At 40.0% G+C, this 23,084-nt stretch overlaps 1 protein-coding gene across 2 annotated transcripts in view; it reads left to right on the forward strand.

The window, feature by feature from the left end:
* The window catches only part of SYK (spleen associated tyrosine kinase), a 72,241-nt gene that overhangs the window by 12,701 nt on the left and 36,456 nt on the right, over window positions 1-23,084 (forward strand). For both annotated transcript variants that reach the window (XM_067568862.1, XM_067568863.1), the window contains 2 exons: window positions 12,674-13,126; window positions 15,849-16,009. In XM_067568862.1, coding sequence (XP_067424963.1) covers window positions 12,713-13,126; window positions 15,849-16,009 — 575 coding nt within the window. In that variant the 5' untranslated portion in view covers window positions 12,674-12,712. The remainder of the gene's footprint in view (window positions 1-12,673; window positions 13,127-15,848; window positions 16,010-23,084) is intronic.

The raw sequence follows: 23,084 nt of genomic DNA on the forward strand, positions 1-23,084 counted from the left end.
GGACCAAATTATTCTGGGAAAATATTGACTTGCTGGAGAGAATTGGGCTGTAGAGCTCCCTGTCTCTTGTACTTTTCACCTCCTAACCTATGAGTGGCCTGTCTTCCTCATTCTGTGACCATGAAACCCTTGGAAGTTTCCACAGATCTGAGTCACAATTGAATGGGGAGACAGATCATTATATCTTGGCCCAAAGGATGAGACATAATTTCTACCTGGGAAGGGGGTTCTCCCTGTCCCAGTGTCCTTTTTTGTTTGGGGACACTGGACTTTTTATGGTATTAATATTCCTCATTCTTTCCTGGCTGTACTTCTGGGTAGAGCTGTGACTGTGGAGATCTAGAGCCAGATTCTCATGTGATGTAAATTGGCATAGCTCTGTTAAAGTCAGTGAAGCTATATGAATGTTCAACAGCTGAGAATCTGCCCTGTAAACCTGCAACCAATTTATAATTCTCTGCCTCAGTGGTGCTCCCTCACACTACTGAGAGAGAGACGCAGGGCTAAACTTTAACTCAAAGTCCCAGTCCACCCTGGATGATACATGTGGGAGTTCCCAGGAGGAATTCTTGGGGATGGGCTTAGCTCTGCACAGTGTTTACTGTCTCCAGTCATGTTATGACTGGCTCTTGCACAGCTACACAAAGCTTGGGGTAGGCTTCTTGCACCCTCTTTTCTCCTTGCACACCTGCACTGGGTCAGCCACAGTCTGACCCTAAGCATTCACTGAGAGGTTGCAAGAGGAAAGACAAATGAAAGAATATTCAGTGTATCCTTCAACACCACCCCGTTGAGCTCAGTTGCTATATGATATTTGAGCCAGATGGAGTTCATGACTCTGTGCTGGGAATGGGGCTGCCACAGGCCCTTTTATAATATTTAATGTGCATGATTAAAAAATGCTATATAAGGGCCAGATATTATTATTCCATGGTCACTGCCCAGGCAGAAGTACTCCTTTAGAAGTAGCATATAGCCATCTATACATAGCCTAAGAGCTTCTGTTCTCTAACAGATGTGAAGCCTGCTTGATGGCTCTTGTGAGTTGCTCTCCTTCCGGAGCAAGGAGAAGAATGTTTCCTCTCTCAGCTCCTTTAAAAGATGATTCTTGATGAAATGTCACAGGTTAAAATAGAATTTAAACTATTCCCTCCATCCCTGCAAAAAAACCATCAAGCTAGCGAAGTCTTGTATTTCATTTGTTGGCATAGTGGTAGGGATGATCCTGGTTCTGTACTTAGTTTCCTTTTGGTTCATACTTTTTTTATCCGTCATTTGAATTCCATCTCAGTCTTTTGCTCTATCTTGGGCTTTAACCGCTCTGGTGAAAGTGACCTGGAGAATCTCTCATTCTTCAATTTTTATTTTTAAAATGCACCTATTACAAAATTGTATTAAACACACGTACTTCATTTTCTAAAAAGAAAGCAACTCTGACAAATTTAAAGCCGCAACTGTACTGTGACTGTACAGCCAATCACTTCCTTTGCCAACAACAGTTCTCATCCTCATCACAGCATATAGCGTCTTTGCTGAAAGGAGATTTCTCTTTTGCAAGATACTAAAATCAGTCAGATGAGCTCTGACTAAATCCTTGAAAAACTACCAGTGATGAATTTTCATAGAGATGGATTTTCATAAATTCAGAATACCGACTCCCATTTTATAGCTCAAAGTCTTAGAAACTAAGAAATGTCAGTAACTGAAATAATGCAGCACTAATAGATTTATGTTTATTAATCTTGTGTGTTACCTGAAATTTTTGATGGATACCTAGAAAATATTGCCTATGTTTTTATTTTAAATTTTATTGATTTTAATACAGTAATATGGTAATGGTAAATGCAGAATAAACAAAACAACTACAGTTACTTTCATCAAATAATTCTGCACACCATTCTGTATCTGTCGTAGTTATATGAGAAAATAAGTAGCAGCAGATATTTGCTGTGTTCTGGATGTATTTTAGTAGCCAGGTGACACTCATACATGTTTAGCTTTTCCTGTGACAGAACGAAAATTATCACTTAAATGTGCCTATGTGAAATCCACTGATTTGGGGTTACAGGTTTTAGTTTTTGCTGAACCGAAACTGGCGAAATTGGTTTAAGTAGGTTCATACTTCTTGAAGTTCACATGGAGTTTTCAGATCCATATGAACTCAGGAATTCCAAATGAGCCTCAAGCAACTTCCAATGAAACACGTCGATTTTGTAAGAGAGTATATTTGGGGGCTCATTGGCCCCAGAATAAAGTAAAGAGCGTTTAATGGCAGCAGAACAAAAGGACCATTTCCCAGTGCTCCTGCTGCAGGAAATGGGCACGCTGCCTGCTCTACCCTTCTTAGAGATATTTCTTATGCCAGTAGATAGCACAAGGCAAATGGCTGATAGATTCTGCTGGATCACAGAATCCAGAGAGATTGAAAGAGGGTCCTGGGCCTGCCCAAGTCTTTAATAATATTCCCCAAATCTTAGTGAATTCCAGGGTCATGTGAAATCCCAAACCATGTAAGTTTCAGCTTGAATGCTGGTACAAAAATCTTCCCCTTCAAACAACAAACATTTGTTAAAATTGTTACTAAAGCTGGAAAGCAGGTGGAGTGTAAAAGGGAAATCAGGGAAATTGATGCTTGTAAAAACAACGAGAGTCCTGTAGCACTTTAAAGACTAACAAATTTAATTTATGCAGGCATAAGTTTTCATGGGCTGCAACCCACTTCATCAGTTGCAAGAAATAGAAGTCAGATAGGGGGTATATATATACATCCAAGGGTAAGGAACAACAATGGGGAGGGTAGGTGTTAGCAAAGTCCATTCAGTTAGAGTAGATGAGGCCTATTCACAACCATTGATTAGAACAGTGTTTCTTAACCTGGGGTTTTAGAGGGGTCGCAAGTGCAGAGCTGGTATTGGGGGTGGCAAGAAAGGCAATTGCCTGGAGCCACAGGGGCTCCATGAAACTAAGTTACATGCCTCAGCCCCGTGGGGGTGGGACTCAGGCTTCAGGGGTACAGTAGTTTGGAAAGGTTAAGAACCACTGGATTAGAAGGTGAGAATGTGTGAACAGTGACAATTACTTCTTGTAAATTTCACTACAATGCTCAATTGTAAAAATGGAGCAGACAAAGCAGAATGATGGAAAAAGGTGCTCAAGTGCCTCCATCTATATGCCAATTTAGTGCTGAGAGTCATTCATTGAATTTTACTCCTGCTCCAACACTAATTTTGAAAAGCTTGATTTTTTTTTTTTTTCCAGAATCAAGAGATTTTGATTTAAGTTATTAAAACCTAAACAGAATAGGATAGAATCAGATATAGGTCTTTAAATGAGTTATACAGGATAGACCATAATGGCTCCTACATACCCTAAAAATATATTCTAGTAGCTCATTCACTTTCACTAGGACTTTTTTCCTTTTCAGGTTTTTATTCAAAATGTTACTGTGGAAGAAAATAAACTTTAAAAAGATACCAAAGGAAGCTAGATGTCACTCACACTCACACCACAACAAACCTACAGGCCAGATCCACAGCTGGTTTAAATTTTCACATGAGACTCCAATGCAACTATACTAGTTTACACCAGCTGAGTTTCAAGCCCCTTGGACTAGATCCCCAAAGGCGACTTAGACGCGGCATTCCAATGTCTAAGAGTAGGCTCTCTCTTATCTAGTGCCCGGGCTCCTTATTCAATGCATGGGGAAAGTTAGAAACCTAAGAATATGATTCACAAAAGCCAGCACATTGTGCGGACAGCCTCCTAAGCTAGCCAGCTGGAAATGCTGACGGGTGTGATCTGAGCCCAGTCCCTCCAAGGGGTTTGGCACTTATCTCCACTTGTGATTTGATATCTCCACTTGGGTATGACCCCTCTCCTGGAGTTAGAAGCGTAAGCCCAGGTCAACCCTTTCTTGCAAAAATGGAGAAGGTGGTGATGCCCCCCTCATACTCTATAACCCACTGGTTAGAGCAGTCCCCGGGGATGTGGGAGAAACAGATTCGAACCCTCACTCTGCCTGTTTCCAGGGAAGGTTTTGAACCTGGGTTTTGATCCCCCAAGTGAGTGCCTTAATCACTGGACTATGGGGTATTATGGAGTAGGTCTCTCGATCTCTCCTATTGAAGCTGTTCCACTTTGTATAAAATACTTAAATAGTCCTTGGAGCAGGGACTGGAACCTGACTCTCTAACCTGTCAAGGAAGTGCCTGACCATGGGGCTATCGAGTCATTCTCACTCTTTGTCTGACCCAGCTACTATTCGCATAGGTCATATAGCTTGAGGATCCCACTGAGGCTTAGGCATTGAGCAGCTTGGCAGTCTCAAGACTTAAGTGGCTTTGCACATGCCTGCTGGCTGAAATTTAGGGGACTTTATGGGTGGAAATTATGTGTCTAGGGGATTTAGATGCCTATAGGGTTCAATGGAAGTTTAAGGATCTAAATTTTGGACTTCAGCACCTAAAGGGACAGCTAGGTATCTAAACGCCTTTGTGGGTTTAGCCTGTTGTATTTAGTTAACAATGAGGTTCTGACCTAAACCTACAAACTCCATCCTAATCCTTTATTGAGCTAAGTATTGAAGAGGTATGCAAATAGGAAATAATCTTCGTACAGCAATTTATGCTCTCAATTCATATGCTAGATTAGAATTCAGTGGCAGAAAATGACATTCAGATTGCTTGGTGATATGTCTTTCCCCTTGCAGAACATTGAGTTGAAGAAAACTCAAACTTCTGAAAACCAGGAAATGCACAGTTAAGATTGCCCATGCAAACTGAACTTTACCCTCTTTCAGCAGTGCCCCATACCCCCCTGTTAACACACACATACCTTTACTCTACTAATCTCACAGTTGTGGAAATGTACAAGCTCTTCACCTCCTTTTACAACCCATTCACTCTGAGGGCTTGTCTACACTTAAAATGCTCCAGTGGCATAGCTGTGCTGCTGTAGCTTTTCAGAGTACATGCTACCTGCACCAACAGGAAGGATTCTCCCATCAGTGTAAATAATCTACCTCCCAGGGAGGTAGTAGCTATGTCAATGGAAGAATTATTTTGTCGACCTAGTGTTGTCTACATGGGGACTTAGGTTGACTTAACTACGTCTCTCAGGGGGTGTGGATGATTTCACATCCCTGACCAACGTAAACCGACCTCATTTTCTGATGTAGACCAGACCTGATACAGATGATTCCATCTAACGCTATTTAAAGGGCAAAACTTTTTTTTAAAAGAGTGCCCAGCCACCATCCCTATACTCTCTTGGAAGAATGCCTCAGTATGCACATACCCTCACTGCCCCTTGGCACTCTGATTCAGGAGGTTTCAGATACTAGCGTACACTCTCACACACTTAGCCAGTTCTCCAGAAAGAATACTACAAGTATACAATTTAAGAACCACTTCACAGCTTTTTACAATTTTCTTACACTTACTCACAGGATGCTATCTCAACCTACACTTTTATTTAACCATCATTAAAGCATTAGAATCCTCTCATTCCACCTCACTGCTGACAGTTTCTTTTGCAATAAAAGCCCTATGCCCTGCTACTGACATAACCTGCACAATTCTGCCTAGAAATGATGCATACTTCATCCTTAAGGTACACATGTACCGTTTCTCTTTCCTCACACGCATGAAAGGGTAGAAAACATAGATCTCCACAAATTACAGTCCCAGCTCTGTCAACACCTCAAAGTAATCCACAGATCTCATGAACGCACCTCTGCCATGCAGAGCTAACTACTTCCTCCATCATTCACTACATCTTCTTAGGCCTGGACTGAGTGGACTCTGATCACCTCCTCCTGCTTGTTGGGTTGGTGCAGTAGAGGCTGTCTGCCCAGCTCCTGCTGGCTGCCACGGTCTTGCTGCATCGTGTGTACTGCAAAGTGAGTGTTCTGATGAATCTCAGCACCTCTTGCTCCTCAGCGCACAGAATGCAGCAAGACAGCAAGGGCTTGGAACAGGAAGCCCCAACCTGGCCACGCCCCAAGGATGAGGCAGCGACAGCAACATTGATATGGGTTTTGGGGGAAAGTGTTGTGTCCAGGACAGATCTGAAAAGAACGTGACATTCTAGGGTTAGATTCAAGTTCAGGTCTGGGTCAGGTTTTAAAATTAGACCCAAGCAGACCTCTAGCCGACAGTAACCATCAGAATAACTCTGGTCCAACAATTTATTTTGGTTCATATCAATATAGATTATAGCACTACATCTAATCATTGCCTCATACAGGGCATCACACAGTTAACCTAAGCAGCAAATTATGTAAACATTTGACCACATCAATAAATCAAAACAATCCAATTTATCAGACAGTAAACATTTTGTTTTCAATGAGACAGTGTGAAACTTTTCAGTCTATAATAATTTGTCAACCTTTAGTTTGTACAAAGTGGAATTGCACAAAATGTCATGGAAGTGACAATACACACTATCTAGCTGTGTTTGAAAGCTATGTTGAGGAAGGTTTTAGGTATGTGGGCTGATATGATTTCTTGTGTAATACAGAGGCCAATGTTCTGAAATGGAAGAATGCAGAAATAAAGCTGTACAAAGGAAGATGCAGCCTTAAATGCTGATCGTGCCCTATGGTATCCTTTCCCTCTCCATCATTTTACCTTCTACAAAGTTATGTATTCATTAATCTTTTAATTGACTTGCATTCCAAATATCTTTTATCTTAAAGAATGATAGATTTAAACAACTAATACAATTCTATGTAATTTAATTGCTCACAATGCTAGATGAAATTCTTTGCAGCTCGTTTCGCTTATTATTTTGCTTGGTTTTGATTATGTTGACATAATCCCCCATGTTGCCGGAGAGATTTCTTTAAAAGTCTTGAACTTTTGTTTGAATTATAAAACTGATGAATTTCAGCATCCATTTCCTTCTGATGGGAGACATGATACTTGCCCTTACAGTCGATTATATTATGTTTCCCCTTCTTTGCAAATGAAAAGACAAAAGAAAAAAAAGAGGCATCTATCTGCTTATATACAGTGATATTATCTTTTCACTGCAAAATAGTAAGCATTTCCTCTGGCTCTTGTTTCTTAGATTCAAAGTACCCAATAGAAATGCAGTAAAGACTAGTTAAAGTCTTGGCAGTAAAGACTAGTTAAACTGGATGAATCGCAGTTTATTTTGTTGAAAGACCTAGGGCTAAGCATGAGTAGTTCCAGGGCCCAGTACACCATCTGGCCTGATCTATATATGCATTTGTGCTTAACTTTATGTAGGTGAGTAGTTCCATGTATTTCAGTAGGACTATTCCTGGGCATGTTTGCAGGAGTGAGGAATAAGAGTAACTTCCACTGACTCCACCGGGAGTTACTCTTGTGGTTCCTGATCCAGCAAAGCACTTACGCCACACACTTATCATTAAGCATGGGATTTATCCCATTTACTTTGGTACTCCTCATTTTCTTAAAATTGAGTATGTGCATATATACTTTGCAGGGTAAAGGTCATGCAGTGACTGGAGAGTTGAGCCATAGTTAGTGTAGGTGTATAGTGGTGTTTCATTTAATTTGTACTGGAAGGAAATTGAAAGTGTGACATTTTGTATCTGAAATTAATACCTTGCTTCAGAAAGTGATACTACCACTAATTTGAACACTTAATTGGAAAACTTCATTAAATTTTAACAAGGCAAATTATAGTGCATATAGCAGAAATGATTGAGTATATTAATGTTAAAATTTTGAAATGTATCTTATGGAGGATCAGCAGCTAATTTAGATTTTGGAGGGCAGGTATAAATAAATCCCTCACTCCTATTCTGAGAAGTACGGCTCCAGTTCAGCAAAATATACAAGAAGTGGTTAAGCCCATCCCCTTCATCAAAGCACTTCAGCATATGCTCTAGTCTTCTTAATGGGACTTAAGCAGGTGCCTGAAGTTAATTACATGCATAAGTGCTTTGCTGAGTAGGGATGGCCTGCCGAAGCAGGGCCTTGAGAAATTAGTGAGCTGCTCTATTTTGCAACTGTTGTAAACTCTTTTATCAATTTCAAGAGATGTCCAGTTAGGAACACATGAAAATAGCCTAGCTGGATAACATGGATAGATGAATGACCGTGATGAAATCTGCATCAGAGAGAAGCAGGTGGACTTCTGGTTAAGCAGTATCCAGTAATAAGCATTCTTGACCATTATTGAAGCACTGGCCTCCATTCGGAGAGAGGTAGTCAAGGGTGACCCGCAAATTCGGGCCATTTCAAAAGTAACAGCTATGCTTCCTGAATAATAAGCATGCACAAGCCACCAGCTAGATTCTCAAACTACTTTCTTCTACCCACAAGCAGCACCTCTGTCTTGCTTGTGTTGAGTGTTAACTAGCTGTTTCTCATTCAGCTAGACAGTCCATTATGGGTTTATTAAAAAGGAAGCTAATAGTGTTGTGTCATTGGCAGTGATGAGAGAACAGACAGCATCAAATTTACATTTTTAGTGAAACTCAAAGTAACAGTTGCTTATCTGTATGTTCACTAGAAAATTTCTTTTTACAAATTTTACAGGTAATACAAATTTGCAATTGATTGCAGAATTAATTTCAATAAGATTACATATATATGGATATAAAACCATACTTGCTAGGATACTGGCAGAATATTGAGTGGTCCTATAATTTTTCCATATAAAAAAAATATACCAGAAATCTAGTCAGGCAGCTAAAATAAAATACGTTAATTTATCTCCATTGTTTTTACTGGAAAAAATTGTGATTTTTTAAAAATCATTCTAGAATCTTGGTCTTTATGAACTTCACGCTACATTTTCATATCTGGATATGCTGAAGACAGTGTTTGTATTTGCATTGAACATTGACTTTCACTGAGACTTAAGCTCCTAAATCACGTAGGTATTCTTGAAAATTTTACAGAGTTGCTTGGCTCCTTGGACTGCTACATAATTAATGTGACTGACTTCAGAATCCTTTATTACTTTTTAAGAATAAAATGAGTTTTTGACACTTTGTTTTCATTAGGTCTCTGAATTAACAGCAGTATAGAAACTTAACACTATGAGGTCATTCACGGTCACAAAACTGGCTAAAATCTGAGGGCTCTAAAGAGAATCTGAGGCTGGTTGGTTGCTTGTGAGGGGGCAATGACATGTCTGAGTCTGAAATAACATTCCACAGTTGTAGCTTGATCCAAAGCTCATTGAAGTCAAGCCCTTAATTGAGCCATCACTTAATTGAGCCATCACTGCAGAACACCCCAGGGTTCTTAACAAGGGAATCACAGGGGCTTATTTTGGTTTGTCTTCTGATTTGTGAAGGCTTGGATTTAGCAGTACCAATATTTGGCAGTGGGGAAATGCTGTGTCAGACTCTGCTACATCACCACTCTCTCCCCTTCTCAGCTAACCACTGAGCAGTAGCTGCAGTCCCACAGCATTCCCTAACTGCCAAATTCAAAACACTTCCCTTCAGAATCCCGTCTACTTCCACCGTCTAGCAGGGACTTGAACAATCTGCATGATCCAAAAAAACTTAATAATTGTTCCTCTTTTTTGGAAATTGCTCTGTAATATGAATTGGACTCTTAGCTATTCATTTCTAAAGTTTTCTAACTTTGGCTCTAGCACCAGCTCTACCTCCACCTTCCCTGACAGTGAAGTTCAACCTGCACTGCTCCCATTGGTTGTGGTTCCCCTAGAGCCCCTGGCATGGGGTGGAAGGGCACTCTTTGGAAAAGATAACACAGTCCCAGGTGGAATAATATTTTCTGATGAAGCTCTCTGGACCAGAGTGGGGATGATGACTCTGACACTGGTCTAAAGATTCCAAAGTATAATAAATACAGCGAGAGTGGGAAGCAAATATACTGTTGAAATGATAAACCACATAAGAAGATCAACTTTAAGCATCTATTAACCTAAATGTCTCTTTGCTGAATGCATTATATGAGCGTGACTTCACATATTTGCTGTCAGGAGCTTTGGATCTGTCATTAGATGCCCAAAGGATGCATTTCATTGAAGAAAAGCCCTTGTAGTCTTTATCTAGTGCAGACAGTCTCAGCCATGTCAATAGTTATTTTATATGAAATTGTTTGATATCCCTTATACATCACCATTTATCATATTCTTAAATCAATTGCCAATTTTCATTGGTGATTTTATGCCATTTTAATTTCTTTTCATTTATCATTCTTTCATATTTAATGCATAACAGCTGTATTAATAGATGGTTAGGATTAAGAACATAAATGTCCAGACATCAGGCAATTCGGAAGTGTGGGGAACCTGTCAGCACTGTTGGTGACCAAATACCCCTGACAAGGTTTAAGCAGGCGAGTGTAGCAAGTGATTCTCTTAAATTACAGTCCTTTGTTTCAGACCAACCATGGTAATAAATACTGAGCTGCATGCCATTATGCTGTGTGGGGCTGCAATAGCCCAGTAGCGCCAACATGCCCCTTTCTTGGCGCAAAGTGTAGACAAGACAATTCACAGAGCAGTGGATCTTCTGGCCTGGCCCAGTCCAATGTGTCCTGAACCCTGCTGTGCATGGGCTGCAACCACCTGCATAGTCTCCCTGAAACCCTATCCCTTCCCTTTGACACTGAAACCACACTAGTTCTGCTGCTGCACAGCAACAGAGTCAGGAATTGCCTTTCACTGAAGCCTGGTCTACATTTAAAAATTAGATTGACCTTGCTTCATCGCTAAAGACAATGAAAATGTTGTGCCCTGGCCACGTAGTTAGGTCAGCCTAATCCCCCAGTATATATGCGGCTAGGTCAATGGGAGAATTCATCCGTCAACCTAGCTACTGCCTCTTGGATTAACTAAATTGGTGGGAAAACACTTTCTATCAATGTAGGGAGCAGCTACATGTGGGGCTACAGCAGCACAGTTTCAGTGTTGTATCCGTGCTGTTGTGGCGGCTGTAGCGTAGACATGGCCTAAAGAAAAGGACGTACTGTTTTCATGCAGCACGCTGTCACCAGTCAATTATAACTGCTTCATTTCACAACGAGGTTTTTTCAGACTTAGCAAAATATCCCTTCTTCACTGAGGCTGTAGTTTCTAAATACAATCATTTTTTAATTAGCGAATATGGGAAAAAGAATATAATATTCTTAATAAATTCCTCTTTTCATGCTGGGCTATCTCAGAAGCAGCCACACTATATTTCTATAATATTTCACATTTGGACTGAAAATAAGTATATAAAAATTAACCAAAAGGATATATATTATTTGAAAATTATGAACACCTAAAAATAGGAACTTGGAATGAAAAAGCCTCCTGAAACCATAACTACAGCTGCAATGCTATAAAAAGACAGGTTTGGTCAGATCATATATAATCTACTGCTAGTTTAAAAAGTGCAACACCTAGTTTTTGTTCCCTCAATGGAACAAAGTGGAAGTGAAAAGTGGGAGGTGTCTTTCTGCATCTGTAATCTTGAATATTCTTTTGTAGAAGTCACAGTCCAGTGGGATCTGCAGATGGTATCTTTGAACTGGCCAGAAAAAACCTGGCACAGCAGGGTCCAAAGTAATGCAACAGACTGGTCTTCCTTAGCCTATAAAATCCACTGATTCTTTGTAGACAGACTAGTAGAGCTGTAAAACAGCATTCCAATGTAAATTCTAGGGCTTAAACATGGAGTTGGATTCTCAGCTGGTGTACGTATGTCAGCACTGCTCCATCAACTTCAGTGTGACCCATTCTTTCTACTTCTAACAAAAAGCTGGGTTTTTTGGTTTTTGTTTGTTTGTTTTTGAAAACTGAAACATTGTATCAGGTGAATAATGTTAATAAATTGTTTAAACAGCAAGAACCAAATTCTGCCCTCAGTTTAAAACTATTGGGGTCACACGTAAGTCTGAGGGCAGAATTTGGTCCTTTGCTATTATGAGTGTCTTTTGGCTTATTTTAAGAAAAAATTATTACTGCTTTAATTAAAAAAAACAAATAAATCATGATTCTGTCGATACAACTGTGAAGTATTTGCATTTGCTGTGCGAAAGAGAAACAGTTATTCAAATGTAATTTGTAATGTTTGTATGTTACTATATCTAAACATATGCTGCCACCCATACTTGGTAATTTAGTACTCTAAATCTCAGTGCTCTGCCTTCTTTCAGATGGTGAGCTCATGATGCATGTGCAAGATTTAGCAGTTTTAATGTAGTCTCTTAAAAATAAATAAGTAAGCAGAATGATACAAAATGGCATCTTTTATGCAGGTTCAGAGGCAGGATGGAATTATTCCAAAGGCACAGCCACTCCCGGGGCATGCAGTGCAGGCATTGCATACATGGGCAGCATGCCACTGGTTCTAGGCTATGCTCTGTTTAGAACTGGTGGCAGAACATAGCCTAGAACCAGTGGCACGCTGCCCTTTTATGCAATGCCTGCACTGCATGCCATATGCAGACTGCCCTTTGAGTTCAATGGGAGGTTTACATAACACATTGCAGGAAATGGCTGTATGCCTTTCAGGTCCAAAAAAAAGGTCATATTGTATCTGTGTAGTACAGTGACAAAAGAATTAGGACTCCTTCCTGCTCCCATTGAAGCCAATGGCAAAACTCCCTTTGACTCAAATGGGAGAGGATCATTACCAAATTCCTCACAGTGTTGTCTTTTTTGTTTTTCCAATTAATGCTTATTTTTCCTTCTTTCCTTTCAGGTACAAAACATTACTCTTTGCTGATCGAACGGAAAAGCCATGGCCATCAATACGGCTAATACTGCTAACCATCTGCCCTACTTTTTTGGCAATATTACCCGTGAAGAAGCGGAAGATTACCTGATGCAAGGAGGGCTCAGTGATGGACTATATCTGTTGCGCCAGAGTCGAAACTACCTTGGTGGCTTTGCTTTGTCACTGGCTTATGGAAAGAAGGTTTATCATTATACAATTGAAAGGGAGCTGAGTGGATCTTATGCCATTTCAGGAGGGAAGTCACATATGAGTCCTGTTGAACTCATTAACTATCACTCAGAAGAAGCTGATGGTCTTGTTTGTCTACTGAGGAGACCTTGCAACCGGCCACCAGGTGTTGAGCCAAAAACAGGACCATTTGAAGATTTAAAAGAGAACCTCATCAGGGAATATGTCAAACAAACTTGGAATCTACAGGTAAATGCAATCCCATTTCTGCAACAGAGACGCTTCTCTCTGGAGGGGAGGGGGCAAAAAAAAGTCAATATTGTATGGATTCCAACCGTTGCTACTGCTGTGTGGTAGTTAGGTTTGTGTTAATGCTGTTATATTTGCTTGTGTTTTACGAGCCTTTATTTTTCAGTAGATTGTATTAACTTGGCCATAAGTGTATTCTTTCCTGAAATGTGGCACTGTTTATCATTTATATTTTAAGTGCTATAAGGCCATGTTTCTCATTGCACCTCCCTGCACAAATCAGGATTAAAAACAAACCAAAAAAGGAAAATAGGTAATAGTTAACTGTTAAACACACACACACCCACACAAACCTTTTAAAAGGCAAGCTGTTGTATGGTGCACGCACGCACGCAAGTCATTTTGTGTTGTATCCTCCTCATCAGGCTTGCCTTGTTTGTATATCTCTTTAGCTTGTATACAATTTAGAATAGGAACTTTTCTTCCTACATGGCTATAAAACACCTTTTTTGGTGATATTTGTATAAACGGTAAGGTGGGGAGGGTTTGCTCCTGGGGAAGGCTGGATGGTTTCTTTCTTGAGGTTACAGTTGGGAGGTCAACTTTGTGCAAAGACCTCCGACCCTGGAGGCCGCAGAAGGCATGTGTAATGCAAAGCAACTTCTGGATGCCCTCTCTGTTGCGCCTCGGCTCAGTATGGCACCCTTGATAGAGGTTATTGTTTACGTTTACATAGACCTACTTGGAAAACTGAAGTTTTGCATGAATTCAAGGTGAAATCTGGTGAAACTCGGGGATTGCAACTGAGTTTTGCTTTGAGATCTTGGGCTAAATTCAGAAGTCACGTGTAGGTAGTGTATGCTGAACCCCACACATTAACATAGATCCCCTTACAGTTGGTTAGATCCCCTTACAGTTAGTTAGGGCCTGTCTAGAACCTTACCAAAGTAAGTCGCACTTCCTTTTGCACCAGTGCAGAACATCTATATTTGCACCACTGTAGCTACATTGGTGCAAATATCTAATATAGATTGGTCTTTAGGCTGCCTTACATCTATTTTCCCCTGTGTAAGAAGTCTAAGATGGCCTGACTGCATTAAGAGTACTTTAACTTAAACCTTCCAGCTGTCAAGCATGTAAATTAAACCAGTTTAGACTCCCTTCCACAGGGATAGAATGGGTTTGCATGAGTATAAGGGGAATTAATTTATTTTAAAGGGGAAGGAAGGGAGTCTAATTTACACCTACATTAGGCCTGTAGAGTTTGAACCCAAAACTCGGATAAAAATGTGAAGCCTCCAACTTATGCTAATTTAAAGCAAACAAAATATTCATACAAATCTCTGAAAAGTGAAACTGCTTAGTTTAAGATAACTCATCAAAGCGAAGGAATTCAAAGATAAGAGTGATCCCATATTCTCACATGCATCTGATTTGCAGTGATACTAAATGTTTATTTACAAATGTACCTACTAAAGCAATGGTCATATTTTTATTGCTCCCTTCATTTTAAACAGGACAGATACTTCATACAAAACTTGTCTTCTTTACAGTATAATTCTTAAATTGCCCTAAAATTCCAGTGGATTTAAGTATGAGCATTACAGTAACTATGCAGACTTTATAAGTATTTTAAAATCACAATGCAAGTTCATTTAGTTTAATTACATTTGAATACTATGGAATATGTTATCTAATTAAAACAAATTGTGACCTCATCTGTAGCTGACTTATTATGGTCCTCTGTTACTGGTTATCTTTACTCTCTTTCTCCCACTCTGGAGATAAACATCAGTTTCAGAATTAACTGCACCTCTGACCTCCTCCTTCTCCTGTCTCCCTGAGAGCAAACACTTAAAGATTTCAGGATTCCTGGCCATCACCTCTCTCAGACAAAGACTTCTGTCTCTCTCCCTCCAGACCGGGGATTTAGGTCTGCAGTCCTTCTGTACCTCAGTGTGATTTCCCCAGCAGGTCTGACCAGAGTCCAGCACATAGTTAATCTTTCTCCAGGGACTACAACAGGGTGTACCAGTTACCAACCAGCCTTCACAAAGCAAAGTACATTTATTGCCAGAGGTCACCCATTAGTCTTATATGACACCCTAGTAACCAAAGTCTTTCCAACCCTTCCACAAGGGTGGGACCCCTACTTCTTGAACAGAAGATCCTGTCCATTTGCTGAATCAAAAGAATTCAAACTCTATCAGTTTAAACACAGCTTTTTATACCAAAAGCCATTTCTTAGTCTTTTGGTCTGAGAGAACCCATTTGAAGCAATATATGCAAGCCACTCCAAGGGGGCAGTAGATCACTGGAGTTTTTTTTACAGGTTCAGTGACTAGCCTTAATCATGCCCCACTGTTTTAGTTCCTAGGGAAGCCTACTGGAGTGCCATACAATCCCTAGCCCAAAATGATACTTAAACCATTCATAAACTTAAAATAATATTATCTCCCAAAGATACCTGTTGCAATATCTGCCACAAAGATAAATCCCAATTATCTGCATTTCAGATTGTCTGTCTGAATTTAATTTCTGCTCTATTGGTCCAAATTTTGTATAGTAACCAAATTAATTGTATCTGAAACTCTGATTATCCATGGAGTTTGAACGTCCCTCACACAGTCAGTAATTGGCATTTACCTATGTTTGTTGGGTATTTTTGCAATATAACAGAAAACAGTATAACTGACCCTTCTGTGTTTTGTCCACTCTGCAGGGTCATGCCCTTGAACAAGCTATTATTAGTCAAAAACCACAACTGGAGAAGCTGATTGCCACTACTGCCCATGAGAAGATGCCTTGGTTTCATGGGAAGATCTCTCGGGATGACTCAGAGCACCGTATTCTTTTAGGGACAAGGACCAGTGGAAAATTTTTGTGAGTACTTTCATCTCTGGTAGTGCTAGTTGTCACCAGAGTTGCTGAACCTTTTCCATAATAGTATCCTGACTGTGAGAAAGGAGTTAGTTCATTCATTGTGGGAAAAGCCCAATGCAGTGTAAGATTCATTGCTGCTAATCATTCCAAAGCTATGCAACTGTCTTCAAGATTAGGGTCACATTCTGTTCAAGCAGACATTGAGGTTAATTCTGTATGAATCAGCAGATGAGTTCAGAGTGTCAAGAAAATTCCATTCAGCTTTATATTATGAGTGAAGGTATAATTCTGAATGTCATATCAAAGAAATACAAAATACTAGTAAACGGTGTTAACAATTAGTATCCATAGTTGTTTGATTTTCAAGGAGACAATGACAATATTTTGTTCTGCAACTAGATGGCAGCAATAATCTAATTAAATAATGCTCCTTTCACTTTATCATTCCATTCTGTGTCTATTCACTGATATGACCCCTGTATTGTTTAGCTGAGCACAGACAAGACTTTTGAGATAATGATTAATCCAAACCACTTTCTCAGGAGTAGAGGTGGTTGAGAATTTTCCAACAGGACAGTTTTCTCTTGGAAAATGCTATTTGACTCAATCAAAACATTTGGTGGGTTGAATTCAGTCTGAATTTATAAATAGTTTTGGTGCCTCAGCAAATGCATTTTCTGATGAATTTACTATTCACCGAACAAATTTTGCCCAGCTGTTGTCATGATTCCCTCCTTGGTCTGCTTCTGGAGATACACTCTGCAAGCTGCACTGGACAACGGCTAAGTGACAATCTAGCCCTGAGTCACTTTCCTGGTTCCTGTAATTATTTGCCAAATACGTGTTTTGCACTATAGAAGCTGAGAAATAAACCACTCCTTTATTAAACAGGAACTCCAAAATTGCTGTAAGTGATAGAAAGGAAACAAAGCTATAGATTACAAGGCACATATATCACATAAATAACAATTTATAGCAATGTGTGTGGTAAGAAGCTACCATGTATTTACAGATTCAGTACTGTATACACTGTTCCTGTAACAGATCACATTGTTTTTCTCTTGCTGGTACAGACAGGCAAGCCTGGCAGCTATATGGAATGTAGAATTTTCATGCCTTCTCAATGGGTGTTCCCATCTTCTTCCTGCTGTTTCTTGGAACGTACTTCCTGTGTGGTCTGTCTTAAGACACATAACGGAGCATCTACAGCAGCTTGCTTTTAGCTGCTGTCTTTGTTTCCTGGAATCTGTACACACACCCTGGAAGCAGCTTCCAAAGCAAAAGAAGCCTAACAACAAACAGAAGAAGAAAGGTGTGAAGAGCTGTCCTTCCTGAAACACTTCTTTGCTTTCAGTTGAGATAAGTGTGTTCTGGTCACTGTGATCAGCTGCTGTTCCCAGCAGGGCAGCTATTGCTTCAGCTTACTTGAGGTGGTTCCCAGTAGCTTTATGGGAGAACCTGGACTAAGACACAGCAATGAGGGAGCTCACTTGGTGTGGCAGAGACGGGAAGACAACATGAAATTAGAAGAGAAGGAGATTGAGGAAAGCTAGGGTGTGGTAGAAGTCAGGTGTTTCAAGGGTTTCCAGCACACTATCTCATTCACTAGCAGGTTTTGGTCAATTGCTGTCAACTGACTTCTCAGTCTAGATAAAAATCATTCTGGCCTCTCCCCCAAAAATAGTAGCTCAGAGTGCAGGATTCCTAGTGCTCCTTCATGCTCTTCTGCAATGGTCTCTAGAGCTTATTCACCCAAGAAATCTGCCAGAATTCTGACCAACTTTTCATTTTCTACTTTCCTTACTTCTCTTGATTCACTGTCCAATAAAAGGGTCTGAGTCTGAATATATCTAACAAATGGATCCCTTCAGGAGTATCTCATGGGAGGAGTGGTGTTACCAAACTAGAAAGTTTTCACTGCTATAAAATATTAAGATAATCAGTAAAGAAGACTTTTAAAGGGCTCCCCTTACTATTGAGGGATGGCATGTGAGAGATGGCTCTCCTATCCAGTTAAATTCAGAATGTTATAGATACCATAAGAACTCACGTACTCTGCCCCCAGCACCAGCAGACAAGTTCATAAATAACGGGGGGTAGTTCTGGTTAGGAATTCTCAAAGGTCATTTTAAGCTCCTCTCTGTTCTGAAAATGTAATCACATACTTCTGAGCACAGATACTGTGTGGTTTGTCTTCAGAAGCTGAGTGGAAAAAGGTTTGTGTGCTCTAGAAGAAATAGGTTGTCCATTTTTTGTTGCTGGAGTAGTTTAGTGCTACTCTGGTTCTTTGTGTGTATTTTGAAGTCAGGGTTCCTGCTTCCCTGATGAACAGTACAGAATTAACATGATGAGAATCCCATCTGTGCATTCTTTGTTAAATGATTTTATTGGCAGATGGCAAATAGCTATACAGTCCTGACATCGAATACATGAGAATCAGTATGTTGTCAGTGTTCCCCTTGCCACAAAGAAAGTTGTGTCCTGCTATTATCACCCCTTGGTGAGGGATAGCATCATATGAAGGAGCAAACAATGCCAGCCACTGCCAAGAGAACACGCTTCTGGAGAGTTGACTCATGGAAAAGTTTGCCTTTTTGCCACCGAAAATTCGGGGAAAGATCAAAGGTTCAGGTTCAGTAAAATAAACCACTAGCAAATAGGTCTACTTTATAGCGGATCTACTTTCCTTTTATTCCTCTCCCTCTTTCATTCATCCTCCTCTAGGAAACAGAGAAAACAACCATCGCCATTGAAACAACCCACTGGTATTCCACCACTAATTCAGAGGGTTCTGCAAGGGCTGAACCAGACAGGGTAAAGGTAGCCTAATCTGGGTGTACCCCTATCCGTGCAGTGGTTCCATCCTTGATTCTAGGTCCTAATAAGCCTGGCTATCACACCTCCCTGTTAATTCCCTAGAGAATGAAACCTCCTTTCACAGGTCTGCTCTTGTTCTTTACCTTGGGACACTTTGGTCTGATGACAAGAACACCTGGGTGGTGCAGGTTCAGAGCTGGGGGTTTCTTGAAAGAGTTTGCTGACTGTCACACAGATGCTTGCACTTGACTTCCGTTGCCTATTCCGGGTTAGCAATACCTTTTCCAGTGAGAGTTCTGAATGTGGTTGGATGCGCATTCCTGCTTCTCCCAGAATATTCTTGTTTTTTCTCCTGGCTGGTTTCTAAAGAGGCTCTGAATCAAGTTTGTCCAAGTCTATCTCAGCCATTTCATCTATACATGGTGCCATCAAAGACAGAAAAATTGATTCTCCTCCCTATATCCAAAAGCTTCCTCATCGCCTTCTTTTGTGGAGACCTAGGCACTGACCAGTGGTTCTTCAGTAGGACCTATCATTGGTTTTCCAGGTGCTTGTAGAGCCCATTCAAAACTTTAGGAGCCATATCTTTTGAAACTTTAGGTATTTAAGAGTGATAAATAGGAGCTTCTTTCTCTTTAGGTAGAATTTTCAGTTACTATCAATGTAACTTGCAGAAAGGGGGGAGATGTTTCCTGCTCATTTCCTATCTTCAGTTCTGAGGTTTGTGTGTGAGGGTTTTCTCCTACATCCTACGCCCCAAGACAATCAGTTAGTCAGTGAGCCTCTTCTTTTAAATATGTCATTACAACCTCTTTGCAGCAATGATGAGAGCGAGCAGAAGTTTTATGTAACTCCTGCTCATCATTTATAAAAAGTTAACAATTCATTTTTTTGAGATTATTCCAAGGGAAAGAAGGCTACCAGTGAACTAAAGATAATTTCCCATTACTTAAAGCCAGGCCAAACAGCTACATACAAAATTGTTTAGTACCACATAGTTACAGTGATTTCATGGACTCAGTGGGCAGGAGGCTTTGTCTCTGGAATTTGTGAGTTGGCTACCCAGGCATCTCTGGTTTCTCTTCACATGTACTTTTAGTTGGCTTTGTGCTTCTCTGCTGAAACTTATTGGCCTTTAGGTGCTTCAGGTGCCACAACAAGGCATACTACCTCCTTTGTCTTATTGCTTTTGGCATCCAATATAACAAACAGAATTATTAGTGAATAATTTTTGCACACTTAAATGAGACTTGTATGCAATAAAATAGTTTCACTAAAGGTGGTATCATATTTCTGGTAACTTGCTGTGAATTTCTTCTGTGAGGGTTCTTCATGATTTGAAAACCACCTTGACTGACTGCTCTGCCTGCTCTAAAAAAGAAACCGAGTTAGGTATATAATGTGATGTATATCACTAGAAAACCACGTCATTACCCCCTCAGATCCATGCAGATCATTTTTCAGTTCCTAACATAGTGGCTGGTTGTGTCAGCACTTTGCCTTGGATGCAGAGAGATGCAGTTTCTACTCCTAGATGATGCACTGGTATTTGAGGGGCGGAAGATCAAATCAGTTTTTTTCCATTTATCCCAGAAATAGCTTTACCAGCTCGCTTTTTTAAGAGATATACAAAATGTGTTCTCCATTTTGGAACATGGAAACATATGTTTTCTTTGCAACAGAAGAGATCCCAGAAATGTTACACCCCCATCACCACCCCAGCAGGTGGCATTCATTAAATGAGCTGAAGAATAGACTGAAAGTTCATTGAGATGTTGTCAAATACTTGTTAGCTTTCTTATTATTTCATTCTTCTCTATGCAGGGTTCTAAACTTTTATCGAAAGTCTAAGTGATTATGAATTTTCCAATAAACTCTTTTTGGGTGCGTAATATTAGACTGTGTTTATGAGCAGTGATTATTACAAAGACAGGTATGTGTGTGGGCACAGTAAATGCCCATTAAGAAATAAAATAAACATTTGCCACCAGTTAAAAACCAGCTGCATCTAAAATGCCAGTTTTTTCTTGTGCTTTCAATGGGAAATAACTTTGGTAACTGTGGTATCTGGTTTTTTGTTGCTGCTGCTAGTGGTGGCCAATATATTCCTGACTTTGAATTTGTAAATTTAGTTATATAAGCATGTGTTTAGAAGACGAACTCCTGTAAGACACAAAGGCTAGATTTAGAAATTTAGCTGTACAGCTTCTAATCTTGCAGTTTTAAATGAGATGTAGTTTCTAACACACAAATTTATAAATTCGGCGTTAGGTACAAACACATACATCTTCTCTAATTACTTGTAATTACATACGATCATGCACATGTTCTCAGAAGGTTCACAGCCATAGATAGTTTGTATATAACTTGAACACCCATGTAGAAATACTAGAAAGGAACCAAAATATCATTTTAATATCACAAGGATGCTTACAGTATCTGTTGAGCTTGCCAAGGCCACGCAAAACTAGTCTAGTCCATTAAAGTGACGAATGGTAATCTGTCCAGCATTATTTGACATGTTATCATACCTGATGACACTAAAGGCCAATGCTTTTCTTGTGTACTGGAACAACTGACACTGGTTTTTTAAGTGGGAGTCTAGTGTCTCAGAATTCTGCTTTTCTTTTTAAATACTATCTGACCAAACTACATAGTGCTGAATTATGGAATGCACATCTGCATTCTTTTTATTAGCTCTGTATCTATGACTAGGACTGGTAACTGCTGATCTAAGCCATCATGAAATAAAAATATAGTCTACAATACTTTAATTAAGGAACTGGAAAATTCTACCCAACTATGCTGCTGATAAAGGTATTACAGGATCATATTAGTTGTTGACTGCGGGCCAGATAGCTCTCTCTATTCTAGGACAAGGGAGTAGGACACACATACACCTATTGAGTGAAGGAGCATGAAAAGGAGATGAGTAATTATACTATGTGCTTCCTCCTCTCTTCTCACCTTTCAACAGATTTACTGGCAGCCCTTTTTTGGCTTCACTTCCATGGGTGATGGACCCACTGGAGAATGGGGAGGACTTGTCCCCACTAATATTTAACTGGGGAGGAGGAACTTTTCTCCTCCCCCGCCCCCACCTCCGATGACCAGCCCCTTTTAGTGGTAAATATAGCCTTCAAAATGGAAGCAGATTGCTAGGGTTGGAAGTTGGTCACAGTGATTTTTGTTCTCTAAAAATTATACCTTGTTTACAGTCCCTGTAATGGCTTCACATGGTTGCTCTTTAGGGGTCTGCAAAGACCTAGCAAGTACCCCAGTATTTTGAGAGGGCCTCTGATCAATTCACAGCTGTGGAGGTACAGCTTCCCAACTGCTGCCCTATCGCTCCTTAAGGCCACGACTACACTGCAGACTTCTGCTAGGATAGGTATCTCGGTGAGCAATACGAAGAAGAGTGATCTCTGACCAGCACAACTGTGCTGGCAAAAGTCCCTCACATAGATGCGGTTTTACTGGCCAAGCTTTGTCTTTATCAGTATAATTTATTTTTCTCGTGGGGAGCTGGAATAAGTTATACTGGTAAAAGTGCAGTTTTGCTTGTGTAAGCTGCACCCCTGCTAGAAACACTTTCTCAGCTTAGGCCTTAGATTCCCACACTGACACCAGCTAGCTGCCTGCAGCTCAGCCAGCTCTTGATTTCTGCAGCATGCTGTCAATTTTGCAACAGCTTTGCGTGTGTTCTTAGACAGAGGAGAATTCAAATGAAAATGAAAAATATAATCAGTACATTCCCACTTGTGTTGTTTCTTTTGAGATTGCATCGAGTTTTTCAGTCTGCCCCCAAACTTGCACTATTCCATGTGCTACAGATATTTGAAATGATAATGCATAACCATATCATAAAAGACACTGAGGGGAAAGCGGGCAATATTGCCAGATAAAATATAGATTTTTTTGTCAAAGAAAATGTTTAAATGAGCCTACAGGATTTACATTTAGCCTTGAAACAGCCTTTAATTGTCACTTGTCCTTAGTTTGTAAGGTTCTGAGAAACCAGGGACAGATTGAATGGAAGAATTCCAACCAACATAATGATTAAACTCTGTTTTCACTGCACCACTCAATACTTAATTTCCTGTTGTGAATTCATTGTGAAGTGGATATTTAAAATATAACTAATAGAAAATGTAAACATTTGTACACTAGCATGGTTCCACCTATTCCTACTATCCATGGGAGTTGACTTCAGTGGGTGCAGGAACAAGCTTATTGTTGGTTTCCAGGCATTAACTGT

Source organism: Emydura macquarii, unplaced genomic scaffold (assembly GCF_026122565.2).
Source record: "Emydura macquarii macquarii isolate MOO-44397 ecotype Brisbane River unplaced genomic scaffold, CSIRO-AGI_Emac_v2 contig_2897, whole genome shotgun sequence".
NCBI lineage: Eukaryota > Metazoa > Chordata > Testudines > Chelidae > Emydura > Emydura macquarii.